This window comes from Mytilus galloprovincialis, chromosome 13, assembly GCF_965363235.1.
Source record: "Mytilus galloprovincialis chromosome 13, xbMytGall1.hap1.1, whole genome shotgun sequence".
NCBI classification, from domain to species: Eukaryota; Metazoa; Mollusca; class Bivalvia; order Mytilida; family Mytilidae; genus Mytilus; species Mytilus galloprovincialis.
In genome coordinates, this window is record NC_134850.1 from 69816666 (window position 1) to 69834792 (window position 18127).

Genomic DNA, 18127 nt, shown 5'->3' on the forward strand with positions numbered 1-18127 from the left:
AAAGTAGGACTACTTTTACATACGTTCTAAATTGGAGGGAGTAATTGGTGGTCTGACACCTAAAGAGCCAAAAAAGTTGCTCAGAAATCTTTGCTTTGCTTTATTCTTAATCCTTAGTCAATTTGAAGTCAGAAACATCCTATCTGAGCATAATGTGACTTATATTACAAATTTCACAGCTCAATTTAAACTGACTGTAATGTATGACTTTGATAGAAAATACTTGAAAATTTCATTTTGGACTACAGGAACATAAACTTTCAATATCAAGATCAGTTTTGTTGATTTTTTTCTTGTTTGTTCTACTTCTTAAAAGACTTTCCACAATTTTTACAATGGGTTAAGTAAAAATTTCAAGGGATTGAAGAGTCAAGGAATATTGACCCCCCTTTTTTACACCTGGTGTAAGTAATGGGACTATTAAATGATCAAAAGTGCAGTCATGGTCATTTAACAGTTTTTATTTTCTATCAGTTGATACAATTTAAGGCATAAAACTTTCATTTGAGATAATAAATGGGATTTTTGTGAGTTTTTGCAATGTTTACATCAGGCTATGTTATCTGCCAAATACATGCTATGACGCAATGATATAAGGGATAAAAATCAAATAATTTCATTAAATCTTGATGACAAGAACTTTTTTTGGTGGTAAAATAACCATGTTTTAATGTTAATACCACAGAAACATCTTGCTGTGCATTTATAACAATTTGGGACATTTTTTTATGTGAAAGCATATTGTCAGGGTGGGAAAAGCTAAAAATAGCACAAATTCAGGTCTAAGGCTCTAAATTTGCAATATGTGACTTTTTGCCCCCAAAAAGATTGAAATGTGACTACTATCACTTCATATGATTAGTTATGTAAAAAAAATCAATTGTTTTCTGAATTTGGGGTTTCACCGCATTTCCCTTAAAGGTGTCAGACCACTAATTAAAAATCCCTATCTGTTCAACCAAATTTTGCAATTTTCACAGCTTTCTAAATATTTTACCTTAAGTTTAACTTCAAGGAAACCAGGTATATCCTGAATTGCACATGTATCACCTTCCTACATGCCAATTTTCAACCAATGTTTAAAGTCTTGTGACAAATTTCTGATTTTGAAAAGACAGGTACTACCAAAATAACTCCCGGTTTTCTGGAAATCTTAAATTAGTGTACTATGTAGCGCATTAATCCTGAATTTTTAATGCAAACTCATAGACAAGTGAATTTTGGCTCAAAATGGTCTAAATATATTTCCCTTTCACCAAAAGTTTCATTTCTGCAAATTTGTTGGTTAGTTTAAGTAAACAATGACATCAAAAGCACTATTTTGTGTCAAAGTAGGACTACTTTTACATACGTTCTAAATTGGAGGGAGTAATTGGTGATCTGACACCTTAATCTGCATTATGCGAGCACCCTAGATTTGTGGTCTACCCAAAAAATGCTGAAATACTTGCCATTGTTATTATCTAGCTGGCTACTATGTTATATATAACTAATTGAACACTTTTTTAATACTTTTTATTCAAGAATATAAAAAATATTACCATAAAAACGTTAAATGGTCGTCGATTTTCCCAAAAGTTTTGAAGTTGCACATAGGAAGTAGTGCTCATTAGGAATTCTTATGTAGTTTATTATCGCCTGTGCTTTTGGCTAAGATGTCAAAAAACAGTTGTACGAAATATTTAATCGCCGAAAATCTTTTAAGACAAGTAGTTAAAATTTCCCAAATGGCAAAAGTCGTAGGAATATTGTTTGTCGTCAATACGTAGTACAACTACGTCAGTAGTCTATTATATAATAAGTTCAACTGTTCATGCTGTTGGCGGCAATTTCAAATTAGAAGACGAAATTCGTATCTTTTCAATTTGGAGGCAGGGGTTCAAATTAGCGGTGGTCCGAGGTCCGCGACCTCCCACTTTCGAATTGGTTACTAGCCACGCCCGACGGGCTTTCCACTCTGAGACAACTATATCACAGTTATAGTAGTCTCAGTTCCACTTGAAAGAAAATAAAAAATAGCTTTGCAAACCTTTTCGCCAAAGTCTCCAAATCAACGATCTCAAAACTTATTTTAATCATTATTATTCATGACAGCGATGTCAATTTAGTTCAATCGCTAGCTATATACAGAAAATCGCCGACAAAAAATGTGTTAATACGAGTAAAATCGTATCTGACTGACAAAAACAACATTGGAACACAATGACAATGGCTGCCGTGAAAAGACAATTACAATTTCGGATCCGATTCCGGAAGCGGATAAGGGTCATTCCGGGTTTTTGGCGAATCCAGGCAGGTGACAAAATACATCTATGCATGGTAAATAAATATAAACACTAGAATTGAAAACCAAAAGATATATGTAAAAGAAAGAAAAAGCAGAAAATATTTTAAACAGAAACTCAAAATTACTTTTGACAAATTTTAATGTCAAAATCCAATACAATGTGACAGCTGGGCAATCTAATTAAAAACCGATCTCTCATCGCTCCTGTTTCTGATATGTCGCGTGGGAGATCTAACGAAACCGGCTTTGAGGTCACATGTGAGTGAACTAAAAGTTATGAATTTATAAAGATATACAAATGAGTTGACGACCTATTAATAAGCCAATCAAAAAAGTTTATGAATTATTTTGACTGACGATTTCGTCGTAAATAAAATGAGTTACATCCCTTTGTCTTACGTTAAACTTCCAAGATCGTGGAAGACTCAATTTCATTGGTCGAAAAAGACACACCTACGAGGTCACTCACATCTGACCTCAAAGCGGGGTTCGTTAGATCTCCCACGCGACATATCAGAAACAGGAGCGATGAGAGATCGGTTTTTAATTAGATTGACAGCTGAGAACAGTATATCTAACAATATATATGTTCCTGGTCACAGTTTAAAATTTTCTTTATCAGTGATAAATGTTGATAATGCATGTAAGATGCTTTTAAAGTGTAAACATATTACTGCAATTTTGAAGGGGTATTTTTTTTTGCTCAATTTTGAAGGATCAGTTAAAGTAGCTGGAAGATTCTTTCTTTATTTTCACAAATAACTACCTGAATGTAGGCAAATCATATGATATATAGGTGGCGTCCTTTGGGCCACTCTACCCCCTCCTGTTTGATAACTTTGAAACGGATAACCTCTCAACCATATACATTCATGTATGGGACTATATATATAATTAATCAAATGAAATATAAGGGGAGTCCATGGGGTGACCCAACCCCTCCTGTTTGGGAACTTACGAAATGGTTGAGATCCCCACCCCTAAACAATATATATTCATGTATGGGTCAATATAACTAATTAAATGAAATATAGGGGGAGTCCCCCTACCCCCTCCTGTTTGAGAACTTGGAAACCGATGAGATCCCCACCCCTAAACCATATATATTCATGTATGGGACAATATAACAAATCAAATGAAATATAGGGGAAGTCCCTGGGGTCATCCTATCACTTCCTGTTTGAGAACTTGAAAACCCTCAAGATCCCCACCCCTAAACCATATATATTCATGTATGGAACAATATAACAAATCAAATGAAATATAGGGGAAGTCCCTGGGGTCACCTACCCTTTCCTGTTTGAGAACTTGAAAACCCTCGAGATCCCCACCCCTAAACCATATATATTCATGTATGGGACAATATAACAAATAATTTACATTTACTATGGGCAGGTCAGTCAGACCTCACCTTTGATCCTCGTAGTAGTGAACATTTGTCTGATTTGTGTCGCATAATTATTGTACTATAGAACACATACTCAGTTTTCTTTACAGGGAAACCAGTTCATTCATACTATTACATGTTCGTACTAAGTCAACACGTACTACTAACAGTCAACTAAAACCAACGTTAACTACCAACTAGAACAACTACAATCATTGCGAACTTGTACCACTGCAGACTCACCATAAAAAATATACATTTATATATTCATTGCTATTGAAACCTTGATAACATATAAATTATTTGACTTAATAATTAATTCATTAGATAAACATAAATGTAGAATATATGAATGTTTAATGCCACATCAGAGGCGGATTTAGAGGGTTTTTCAGTGCCCCCCTTTCCATTTTTGAGAAAAAATTTGGTTGATTATATAGGGAATCACTGAAGCATGACTGGAGCAGGTCCCCTGTTAGGCAGGCAGTGGGCCCCCAGGCAGTGGGCCCCCACTTATGAAAATTTCTGGATCCGCCACTGCACATAATTACGTTTGCCTGGTTTTTGGTTAACTGCCTTTAGCGCTTACAGCGCTTTGATTGAACTTCTTTGTTCATTCTGGAAACCTACAAGAATCACTGGGGTAAAGCTGATGACCGTAACTGCATTCACGGTCATCCCAAGATGTCGGATGAAAAATTAGGTCAGTATTTGTATTCTCTGTTTAAGTGTTTCTATACCATTTTCTTTACAAAGCATACATTGGTACGATGTAAATGTATAAAAGAATCACACGGAAATCATATATTACTACCCAGAAATGTGTAAGAAACAGGACATTGGATTTGAAAAATCGCTAAGATGACCGTTAATCGTCAGTAAAATATTTTCAAGATGACCGTAACATAGAACAAGGATGACCGTGATTGGTCAAAAGATGACCGTAATTTGTAAAGGATGACCGTAATTTATAAATGATGACCATCGATTCTAACAAATATCCGTATTTGTATTACCTTTTTTGTATCAAATAATTGATTGTGTTGGTATAAAACGTATTTATAAGACTGCATTATCCTATAGGTAGAAGAATATAAGACTTGCTTCAAATACATAGTTCACCAACTGTATTAAATCGTATCTGAATGAAAGAGGAATCTTGCTAGCTTTAAACATGAGCTATATTGTAGACAATGTGCTTACAATGTAAACATTTTAATCTGTCTGTAGTATAACTCAAGGAAACAGGTGTATATATGTTGCACCTGCTTTGCACGATAGTGTTGTATATATATTATGGGAGGGCACCTTTTATATATACAAGGGGGTTGGATTGTTCAAAATGATGTAAAAAATCTAAATTATACAAGTGAAAACAAAATTATAAATTTAGAAGAACTAACTATAGCATTCAAAAGATGTTCCTCCAATTTTAAAGTCAGTGGCGATTATGTCCAAGAAGGGTGTCCAACGAAATTAAAAATGAACTGTATTAGGTCGTTAGTTTTCTCGTTTGAATTTATTTTACATTATTATTTAGGAGGCCTTTTATACTGCCTATGCGGTATGTACTTTGCTCATTGTTGAAGACCGTCCGGTGACCTATAGTTGTTGATTTCTGTGTCATTTTGGTCTCCAGTGGAGAGTTGTCTTTTGGAGAGTTGTCTAATTGGCAATTATACCATTTTTTTTTTATATTTATGAACTATTGCCAAATAGTGAAGCAAACCTAAAAGAGATAGGGCGATACAAAGACTTCATTTCCGTATTGAAATCCTTATCGAATGGAATATTTACTGAACATATTACTTTTCATTTGTTACTAAATGTCGGAATGTTTAATCTCAGTCAAATCAACTGAATGCAGGATAAATTTTTCAGTTCCATCGGATCCGGTATTGTTAAGGGACTGTTTGTATATTTCAAGGCAGATGTTGAGATTTTAATCTAATTTCGCTGGATAATCTTATGTTTAATCAATGTTTGTTTTCTTCAACTTTTCATCGTATCGCTGTCAACTTGTATTATATTCTTACCTACACAGTTTGGAGTTATAAAAGGATATAACATTAGTCCTAACCTGTTCAAGATTTTCATCAATGACCTTCCCAACTATTTGGAAAAATCTCTAGACCATAAATATTAACAGGCATATCCTCTCTAAATCCTTAATAACTAGTACTTTATGCATGTTTTTGATCATGCTATTAAGCTTATTCTTCTACATGGAATAATTTAGATAAGGAAACCAACTAATTTGCATGGATAAAATTAATTCAAATTTAACTTGTAAAAGCTACACAGTAAATTTTGTAAATTCATTCTTCAAATAAAAACACAATTTGTTCAGCCTTATCTGAAACTTGGTCGGTTTCGACTGTACTTTTAATTAGTGAGGTCTATTTTGAATTATTGGCTTAGACTAGAAAATTTAGACTAATTTCCTTTATTACCAGCATTCAAATCTCTATGTTTTCAGTATAAATCGTCATGGTATGGCTTTCTCCAACACATTTTAAAAACTCTTCCCTGGTTTTGCAAATCTAAATGATGGGGAAAATATTTCAAATAATACCATCAGGAAAATATTGAAAGAGACATTCATAAAAATTTTGGAAGGATCAACTGACCAAGAAATCAGGAGAGCTCCGCACCTATGTGAAAGTTAAGGATAATTATGATTTCGAAAAGTATCTATATAAATATCATAACAAAATTTTAGCGTAGGAGATCATTAACGAAATTAAGGATGTCATCTGACCATTTTCAGATTGAAATAGAACGATACCAGGGTACTCCTCCAAACCTTAGACTATGTCAGCAATGTAATTCTGGTAATATTGAAAATGAAGTTCATTTTCTCTTTTATTGCACAAAATATAACGAAGACAGACACCGTTTATATCACATCTGAATCATGTTCCAATTTCATTAACTTAAATTCCCCAAGAGAATTTGCTAAGGCTGCTGTCTTGTGAAAACTGAACTGTATGAAAAGAGTTGTGTATATTCCTGGTTAAACACTGCAAATAGCAGATTTATATTCCATGTTTCGCAAAATTAGCTATTGTTGTTATTTAAAAAAAATATTTGTTAAGTGACAGGATTCAGTTTCTCTATTTATTTTGTTCATCTGCTTCTGACACGGGGAGGATTGCTGTTATTGCCTATCGCAATCAACAGTATATCCTACAGCACCGTCCCTTGGTGTCTCCTACCGATAAACAAATTTCCATCTTTATAAATAATAATTTAAGTTTGTTCAAACCTTACTTTTGATAAAAAAAAAAAAAATTTTGGTGCATTGCTGGACATAGAAATAATAATGATAATAAGGAAGGAAGGGGGAAAAAGAACTGTTATTAATACTATTTTCATTCGTCTAATATAATATCTGTCACGTTATATAATGTACAATGTTTGTTGCATATATACTTTCATTTTTGATAATTGTAAATACCCGCTTTGGGACCCTGATTGGAAAAATAAAAAAAAAGATTTGTATTCAAATTTTAACGTTGTTATCAATAAATATTTAATTATTTACGAGAAATATGCAATTTACTATCATTGTCATAAACTCTAAATACGGCAAATAGTTGAAAAGAAATTGATAAAACATATTTATATTTTATAACCGCTAAACGAGCCCCTATTGAGACAAACTCAACAAACAGTTATGAATACAAATATGAATATTGTTTAGAATTGACGGTCATCCTTTAAAAGTTACGGTCATCCTTCACAAATAACGGTCATCTTTTAGCCAATTACGGTCACCCTTATTATGAATCGCTGATCCTGTTACGGTCATCTCGATTATGATTTACGGTCATCTTAGCGATTTTTTCAAATCCAATTTCCTGTTTCATACACTTTTCTTGATAGAAATTTGTTGATTCCGTGTGATTCTTTTACAAATTTACATCGTACCAAGGTATGCTTTGTAAAAAAAATGCTTTAGAAACACTTAAACAGACAATACAAATTCTGACCTAAATTTTCATCCGACATCTTGGGATGACCGTGAATGCAGTTACGGTCATCAGCTTTACCCCAGTGAAGAATAGCAAATGATTGATATGATATAGGCCGTCAATTCGTAAGTGATATGCACATTATTATTTAACGAATGTTTGAACTGCTTATTGTGTCTAAATAACGGTTATTAATCGCGATGTCAACATAATCAAACTTGTGACTTGTGTGTTAGTTGAATATTGTCATATTGTGTATTTTTAGGTTGAAACATCATTTACAATAAAAAGTTACAGCCTTTGACGAATTATCTTCATACATTTCAACGCAAGGCAAGATATATGTCGATGCCGATCACAAAAGAGTAACAAAGAAGAAAAGAAGTACGGCCAAAAGGAGATTTCATAATATGTATATGGTCGCTTACTCACCCCGTATAACCCCGATACAAATGAATCCGGACGTTGACGCGTTCGAAGCGATAATCAGGACAACATTTGGTATGACAACAATTTCGAATGCCTCTCTAGAACTTATTTGAGTATATACAAATATGTCAATGTGCATTTTAGTTTATTAATTCAATTATGCAGTTGTTGTAAGTTTTAGATATTGCATAGAACGTTTGATAAAACTGCTAGATGCAAAACGCACAGACATGGTGCAAATTCATACGTAAACAATGCTGAATATCTTTTCGTGCATACACCTTTGCATATTAATACCTTAAACAATAATAAATAACTTTACGTTGAATTACTACGTGTCTTCAAATGATCCCTAGAACTTAGAATAAACGCAATATCATATTAAATAAATTTTCTCTTACTGTATTGTTCGTTCAATCAAATGTGTCGCGTTCGTTGTGCGTTTTTAAATAATCACTGTACAGTTCGTTGACAAAAACCGTCACAAATCACTTTCTTGTCAAGGTATTCGAGATGGTGTCGGCGACCCTTTTTCTGTATTTTATTGTAAATGTTTATCTGTTAACTTAGTCAAAGTAGTTTAACTTAAAATATCTGTCATCCAAAGCCAAAATTGCAATATTTAACCAGCGTGCCATCTGATAGGAAGGCTTCTATTGAAAATTGGGACTTTCAACGTTATTCCAGATGAAATGAACAGTTAATAAATATATTCCAGTAGAAATAAAGTTTCAAAAAGTATAGTTCAGTCAATAAAACTTTAATGACTTACTTTTCATAATTTAAGACTCTTCCAAATGCCGATGTAGACCGAATTCTTCTGTCCCTATAATGCATATATTTCCTAATTTACATTTGCTTTTTATTGATTTTGCTATTTTTTATTTTTTTTTATTCGGTCTACATCGAACTTAATTTGCCGAATGCCATAGATGGCATTCCAACTGCTTTTTTTTTAATTTTTTTTTTTAAATATAAAGCTTAGTAGATGTGATGTCGTGGCAAGTGAGAAAACTTTCCACCAAAGTTTAAATGAAGTGGGTGTATAAAGCAATTATTATAGTCCAATGTACAACATTTAACAATGAGGAAAACCTATACCATAATGTCGGCTAAAAAAGGCCCTGATATAAAAAAAAAATTAAAACGATAAAACTTACGGTTCTATTTTTATAACTTATGAATTATGTACTCTTTTTCTAATAAATGCAATGGAACAGTAAAAAATAATGCTTTGCATCAAGTTTCCCCTTGGAATATGTACAAAATGGCCTATCTCTATTATTCATTATATCTGTAGTTTTGATACAATTGAAGTTTGAAAAGTTCGTACAAAAATGGCTACAGAAGGGTACATAAACCTTAAGTTTTGAATATTTAGAAATACCAAGCACGTTTTATATCGTCGTGCGTTTTTTGATATTTGTATATAAAAGCCTCTTAGTAACTAATGAGTATTATGGCAAAGAATATATTGGAGCAACATATCCGAAGAATAGATATTGGAATTTCTTTAAAAGTATTAATTCCCTACTGTCTGAACTCAGTGTTATACGGTGTGCTCGATTCGAACGCGTCAACGTCCGGTTTCATCTGTATCGGGGTTATACAGGGTGTTACTAGAAGGAATACAGGATGAGTTGGGGACAATTGTGGTTGAAAAAATACTTCAAGATTTGGAAACAGCTTACACAGAACTAGAAGCAAGACGAGGTATTTTTAGAAACATTTGATTCTGAAAATGAAGAAGACAAACCAAAGATAAACGAACGGTTACCTATAGTTGTTAATATTTGTGTCATTTTGGTTTTTTGTGGATAGTTGTCTCATTGGCAATAATACCACATCTTCTTTTTTTATATTAATCATGATCTAATTGGTATGTACCGAGAACTTTGTAAATCAAGATCTATGTGTGAGAATCTAAGACAGAAGATAAAGCATGAACAAGACAGTAAGTTAAAGGAACAAAACGCGATGAAGCATGCTAAGAAAAATAAAGATACTGATACGTTTCGGGTGAAAAAATTAGAGGCTTGTATTTTTGCTGGCGTGATTATCCAAGTTTCAAAGTTGATTATGAGAGACACATGCTATCGATCGTCATACGGTAAATATCCTTATGCTCTGAAGCAATGTTTAAGTGGTGAAGCCTTTACTGTTGTGAAAGGTGTTGACAATGATTTCGAGGAAATGTTTAGGCGTCTTGATATGAAATATGGCAGAGCAGAGAAATTGATTGATCACATATTAAATGAATTGAAAAGATTAAAGAAAGTTCAAGAAGGTGACAACATGAAGTTTATTTCGGTAGTAGAAACTGTCGAGAAATGTTGGCTTGATTTAAAACGTATGAACCGCGAATCCGAGATGAACACAGCAACTATGGTGAGTCAGATAGAAAAACTCCTACCGCCTATACACAAACGTGCACGTAAATGGGCATTACGAAAACAGAAGACAGAATCGAAAAGTATCAAAGAGTTCTTAAATTTTTTGTTAGAGGAAAAAAGTGCGCTAGAGTACATGGAGTCTGATTTGCGTGAATATGGAACAGCAAAAGGAAAGATAAATACTTTGGATGCAAATGAATCCGAAAATGACGAAAATAATAATAGTGTAGCTGTAGATCCCTTACAAGTACAATTACAAGAGAACCAACAAGTGATGAAACAAGCTGTTGAAGGTCTTGCACAGGTAGCGCAAGCAATGTCAAACAAACCAACAAGTCGATTCAATTCAGACAAATATACCGGTACAAATAGAAATACAGAAGGGAAGTTTAAATGTTGGTATCACAAATCAGATAATGATGAAATAGGTGATTGTTCTATATTTGCGAGATTAGATAGTCAGACAAAGGTTGATTTAGTGAGAACGAATGGTGGATGTTTCAGTTGTCTAAAAATATGACATTTGTCAAGACATTGTCACAGCCGTAAACCTTGTGACATACAAAATGAACTTCATCAACCATGTGGGAAAATTCATCACAAATATTTGCACACTGCACACATGGATGGCATATTCTTTCATAACTCTACACAGGTGATAAACGATGACAAGAACAAGAACGGGGTACTATTGATGATCAGTTCAGTTCAGTGTAAGGACATGTCTTTGACAACACTTTGGAACCCTGGAGCAAACATGTCATTAATCACACACAAAACTGCTAAACGATTAGGATTATCTGGACAAGATATAACATTATCTGTGACAAAGGTTTGAAATGTAACCGAACATGTACAAAGCAAAGAGTATGTAATACCGTTGACTGACCTTGGAGGTAAGATATGGACAATAAAAGCATATGGTATGGAGGAAGTTACGGCCGAGGTTATAAGAGTTGATATGAGTAGAGTCGAACAACTGTTCAAAGGTATCAACAAGAATGATATACAAAGACCAACTGGCCAAGTAGACATATTGATCGGCACAGACTGTTGTATTTTGATGCCTAATAAAGAAGAACAAATTGGAAATCTACAGTTAATGAGAAATCAGTTTGGGTACTGCATTCGTGGCAGCTACCCTCTACTAGAAGTGCCAAAATTGTCAAACCATGGTATAGTCCGTATTTACTGGGCATCTAGAAAAATCATTCCCTTAAATGATATTCATGTATTGGACAGAGACAGTATTAAAGACAAACTAGATTCACTTTTTGACATAGAAGGGCCAGGGAATCAAACCACATTAAAATGTGGTTCATGTAAGTGTGGCAAATGTGCTATAGGACAATCGGAACACAGTTTAAGGGAGGAGAGGGAATTAAATATAATTAAATCAGGTATGACACATGATGAAGAATCACAGCAATGGATAGTTAATTACCCCTGAATAAAAAATCCAAACAACCTACCAAATAACGTGAATTCAGCCGTATCAAGACTTGGATCTACTCCGAAACTCATTAAAATATGCAAGTGCCTACGATGAACAGATTATTGATATGGTGAAACGTGGCATAGCAAGGAAATTGACCAAGGAGGAGATGGAGATACATAGCGGTCCTGTACATTACATACCACATCATGAGGTATTAAAACCCGAATCAAAATCGACACCATTTAGAATTGTATTTAACTCCTCGTCATCTTATATGGGACACACTCTGAATGACTATTGGGCGAAAGGGTCCAATGTTATCAATGATTTGTTAGCGGTCTTAATTTCGTTTCAGACAAGAATCTATAGCTTTGGCCAGTGACATTTCAAAAATGTACAATGCGATAAGACTTTTACCGTTAGATCAGCACACACACCGATTTGTATGGAGAAATTTAGAAACACACAGAGATCCAGATCACTATGCATTGTTGACAGTTACTTTTGGCGACGGACCGAGTGGAGCTATGTCGACGCTTGCATTACATCAAACAGCAAAAAATGTATCAACACATCTACCCAGATGCATCAAAAATGGTGATAAGAAACAGTTATGTAGATGATATATTACAGTCAGTTGAAAGTTGAGAATGCTCGTTTGATAACCCAGCAGACCGAGAAAATGCTGGCATGTGGATGTTTTCGCATTAAACATTGGATCATATCTGGGAAATGAAAAATGCAGCAGTAATCTACAATCCCAAGTTAGTGGTGAATCCGTGGAGGTTGATTTAGATGAATTTGCACATGAGAAAATTCTCGGAATGAGGTGGAATCCAAAACAAGGCTTGTTCGATTTCAAGGTGAAGATTGTTTTTTCTCTTAAGTACAAGAATGTTCGGAAAGGAGAAAATATAACGAAGTCACAGATTGAAAGTAGCGTACCTTCGTCATTAACTACTCGAATGGTACTCAGCCAAGTTGCTAGTGTATATGATCCGTTAGGACTTGCTTCTCCATATACTTTAGCAGCTAAGGTTCTCATGCGAAAGCTATGCATAGAAAACAATACAAATGACAAGACTCTACACAATTATCGATGGGATTATGCCATGTCAGCAGAATCACGTTTAGAATGAATGGATTTTTTCAAAGAGCTTTTCGACATAGAACATTTGAAATTTCACAGATATTTAAAGCCCAATAATGCTGTTGGGAATCCCATGCTAGTCATATTTTCGGATGGAAGTAAATAAGCTAATGGAACATGTGCATATGTAAAATTGGGAACAGCACACGCGCGATTTGAATCACGGTTAGTGATAGCAAAGAACCGTATAGCACCAACTAAGCAGATGTCTATTCCTAGACTGGAATTATGTAGAGCTGTATTGGCAGCTAGAATTAAACAACAGTTAGTCGAGGAGATGGATTATAAATTTAGTCGTGTTATACACACAGTCGATTCAATGATTGTTAGGGCACAAATTCAACGAGAGAGTTATGGATTCTGCACATTTGTTGCTACAAGGGTAGCAGAAATTCAAAATAAGACTGAAACGTCCGATTGATGGTGGGTGCCAAGTGAATTCAATGCAGCGGACATCGCAAAAAGGATTACATCTAATGATTTGGTTAAGAACTCAATATGGAAAAATGGACCTAAATTTTTGAATGATCCTATAAACCAGTGGCCTTTAAGGCAAGATTGTAATTTAGGTAATGACGAGTTACCCGACACGATAGGTATTGTTATGTCATCTGATATCAAGAAAATCAATGATACAATATCTGGTTTAAATTTCGAAGATGTTAAATTGGAAATACTTCCTCATATTCAAAACTTTTGCGAGTAACATGCATACTGATGCGAATCGTCACTACGAAATCATTCAAAGGTGCTTCAATGGGTGTAACTACCGAAAGTCTAAATTGTGCAGAACTTGCATGGATTAGATATTTACAAAGAGACATTTCGGATGATTGGACAAAATCATTTCGAAGACTATCTCCAGAAAAGAATGAAGCGGGTATAGTTGTTGTTGGTAAAAGATTAGCTGATTGGCTGAAAGCCACTTGAAACAGAACTGATTTAATGTTGCTACCTAATAAAGGGCATTATGTGTAGTTTAATATACTATAAAGTCAGTACATGATCAGGATCACGCAGGAGTAGATGTAACATTGGCTAAAATGAGATCCAGATTCTGGATTCCAAAGGTGCGCAAATACATTTCTATGATTAGGAAAAAGTGCATTATATGTCGAAGACGAGAAAACAAATGTATTGGACAACAAATGGGTCCATTACCTTTGGAACGACTTCAACCGTCACCAGCGTTTTCGTACTGTTTAGTAGACCTCTACGGACCTCTAACAATTAAGGATACCGTTAAGGGGCTCACTCATGGAAAAGCTTATGGAGTGTTGTTCAACTGCATGAGAAGTAGAGCTGTGTATGTAGATCTTGCTGATGGATACGATACTAGTAGTTTCATAATGGTCTTACGACGATTTACATCTATTAGAGGATATCCTAAAAAAAATAAGGTCGGATCTTGGATCACAACTAGTATCAGCTAGTAAGGAACTAAAAAGTTGGCATTGGGATACGATCAAAATGTTTGGGAACGGTAATGGCATGGAATGGGAATTCACGAAAGCAGCTGACGCTCCTTGGGAAAATGAATGCAGTGAAGCATTGATTAAATCTGTCAAGAAAAGTTTTGAAAAGAGTTTGAATGTTGAAAAGGCGGTCTAGGGACATGTCATTTTGGTTGTTTTGGACCATTCAGGAGTCAATATCTTATCAATCCCTCTAAAAATAACTGTTTCTTTGCTTAAAAATGGTAAATCTGATTCAATGTACTGACTGCACAAAAAATTACTTGCAAACACAATTTTTTTTTTAAATGGCTGGGACAAGAAAATACGTTTTTATTTAAAAACGCCCATTTATGTACAAAAAATGAACGAAAGACAAATGTATAACACATTATTATGTCATAAACAAACGACAGCCACTGAATAACAGGCTCCTGACTTGAGACAGACACATTGTACATACAGAATGTGGCGGGGTTAAACATGTTAGTAGGATCCCAAAACACCCTTTCCCCTCCTGTCTTACAATTAAGGCTTAATATTTCTGTTATGCATGTATATATTTATAGGAAGAGAAATTTCCATAGATTTGATTTCTAATGGTCATAATGGTGAAACATAATCCCTTTCGGGTGTAACCATGGCAACAATCTGCATTTCTTTGATACAAAATATAAACAAAAAAGGGGGCTGAACATGTCACAAAAGTCTCAAAAATTTGGTCTAAAGCAAAATTTCAATCAATTACAGTGATACCTATGACGCGGAATTAGGTTCATAAATATGGAATTTAGCATATGCTTAAATTATTTTAGCACATGCTTAATTATAATTTAGCACATGCTTAATTATAATTTAGCATATGCTGAATTGTTTAGCATATACATAAATGTTGGCGCGGAATCAAGGTCATAAATATTAAAATTAAAGTTTATTTTAGCATATACATAATAGATTAAGCTTATGCTAAAATGATTTTAGCTTATGCTTAAATGATTTTAGCTTATGCTTAAATGATTTTAGCTTATGCTTAAATGAATTAAGCTTATGCTTAAATGAATTAAGCTTATGCTAAAATGGTTTTAGCTTATGCTAAAATGGTTTTAGCTTATGCTAAAATGAATTACGCTTATGCTTAATTAATTGGTTTATCCAATCAAAATCTCGCTTTCTTAACTACTTTTATACTTTTCTCTTGTATAAATCAATAACCACTTTTCTCTAATTTTTGTGCTATTTTCACATTTCCTGACCGGTGTGAGAAAAATATTTCTCCTCACTAGTGAAAAATCTGTTCTCGGCAAATGATTAGTCGAAATTTGATTATGACGTCAAAATGTTTTGTTTTCTTCTCAATTTTCCTATTGTGACGTCATGAAAAAAGGCGACCTTGCCTGATGACGTCGCATATAAAGAGCACAATTTTTTGAAAATCTTTGAAAAAGAACGATAAAAAGCATTAGAGAAACAGATTCCGACACTATAACTCGTGTATTACGATATTTCTCCACTCTCGACAGTTAAATTTTATTATTTAAAGGGCTCGGCAAGCCTCGCGCTTTAAATAATAAAATTTAACTGTCTCGAGTGGAGAAATATCGTAATACACTTGTTTCAGTGTAAGAATCTATATTTCTCAAATTTATAAATGTTTTTCTTAATGTAAATACCTATATAAAAGGGGGACCATGGCCCTCTGCCATCCCGCTAAATCCGCCTCTGCTACCAATTGTATAAAAAGTTAGGTCTCGCATGTTGGAAAATTTTTTTCAAATTCTTGACACGTGTTTCTTGTTTAAATAAAATGGTAGCAGAGGTGGATTTAGGTGGATGGCAGAGGGCCATAGTCCCCCTATTTATATATATTTATTTACATTAAGAAAAGTTATGGACCTTAGGGTGGTACGGATAGGAAAATACGGACTGTCAAACATATAAATGGCCTATAAAACATGCTAAAAACAATTTAAATGCTCATATAAACCCACTAAGAAGGCTATATTATTCTTCATTTATCTAAAATTCAATTTTATTGAATAAAAACTTTCATATTTAAAAAATTCACCATGGCCATAATGCGAAACTTAACTTCTAACTGTGTATTGCTCCCGTTACTAGCATAATAAATACATGCATCTCGTGGTCAAACATGATGATAGTTCCCTGTCTAGTTTTCTCTAATTTCTACCTGTTTGAAACGGAACAGTAGTGCCAAAACTGTAATGATTGATTGATTGTTGATGTTTTAACGCCACTTTTCAGCACGATTTATAGGCTGTTTCGATATGGTCGGTTTCATTGGTTGGGGAAGCATGAGTGCCCACAGAAAACCATTGAACTGACGATCCTAGTTTATTCAGATTGGAGTCGAGTGCACCCGAATGGACGGGGTTCGAACTCGCAACCTCAGTGACTAGTAATAACAGAAGTAGAACTACTTAGTTAAAATTTGACAATATAAAACTATGGAATAGTCTATCTTTTTTACATTGATCTGTACCAATTCTCGTCAAGATATTACGTAACTGAAAAGCTTTTTTTTACAGATGGTTAAGGATTATGTACCCTTGTGTTGAGAGGCTAAACAAATGGAAATTTTCCTAGAAAATCCACAGCCTTTATCCCTGAACTCTCATATTTGGAAATTTGATGACTGATAGATATAGGATTATTGCATACAGTGCTAGCATTGATTTCCTTAAAACAAGCGCGCGGTATTTCTGAAAATTTCAGACCTTTTTGTTACGAATTAACACTAGCACATCATAGAAAAGCAAGTGAGTAATCTTTGTTTTAAATTTTATAACAAAAATTTCTGTATTTTAGGCTTTGAATTTTCAAAAAGTACTCAATTTCTATTAAAGGCAATGAAACAGGAAATAATAGTGCTTTGCATCAAGATTCCTCTTGGTATATGTACAAAATGGTCTATCTCTATTATTCATTATATCTGTAGTTTTGATACAATTGAAGTTTCAAAAGTTCGTACAAAAATGGCTACATTGATTGATTGTTGGTTGCTTTACGCCGCATTAGCACAAAAATGCTATATCGCTACAGAAGAGTTCACCAACCTTAATATGATTATAAAAACTGATCATACAATTTAGATTAACACTTAAAAGCTGGACTGTTTTTTTCAAGATAAATTGTTATTTCTAATATAAAAAGACGTTTTGGGGTGGTATTTCTTATATTCAAAGAAGAAAATTAATTCGCTGATTATTTAACAACAATACAAATCATGCAATACACAGGATTTTGTTGCTTCTAAGGCCTTTCAAATTACTCGAAAAATAATAAACCGACGACGGATACCTTCTTGATTGGGTTGCTAGTTCATAAACATTTATCAACTTCTCTTTTCTATTTTAATGTAAATTGTAAAAATAATTACATGGTCATCCTGTTGAATAGGCGTCGGTGATTCACCTCCACTGTCTTGCTGTGACCTTAGTCTTCTTTCTAAATATTGTGAAATGTTATATGATTATTATTCGAAAAAATATAAATGTTAAAAAGACTTGTATCGCCCTTGAACAACTGAGAGGTGCTACCATGACATGACAATTTTGTTTGAATGAAATCTGCCATCAATTCAACGGTTGACTG

General features: G+C 34.0%; 1 protein-coding gene across 1 annotated transcript in view; it reads right to left on the reverse strand.

The window, feature by feature from the left end:
* The window catches only part of LOC143056090 (uncharacterized), a 124407-nt gene that overhangs the window by 29481 nt on the left and 76799 nt on the right, over nucleotides 1-18127 (reverse strand). The window contains exon 9 of the mRNA XM_076229175.1: nucleotides 17913-17980. Coding sequence (XP_076085290.1) covers nucleotides 17913-17980 — 68 coding nt within the window. The remainder of the gene's footprint in view (nucleotides 1-17912; nucleotides 17981-18127) is intronic.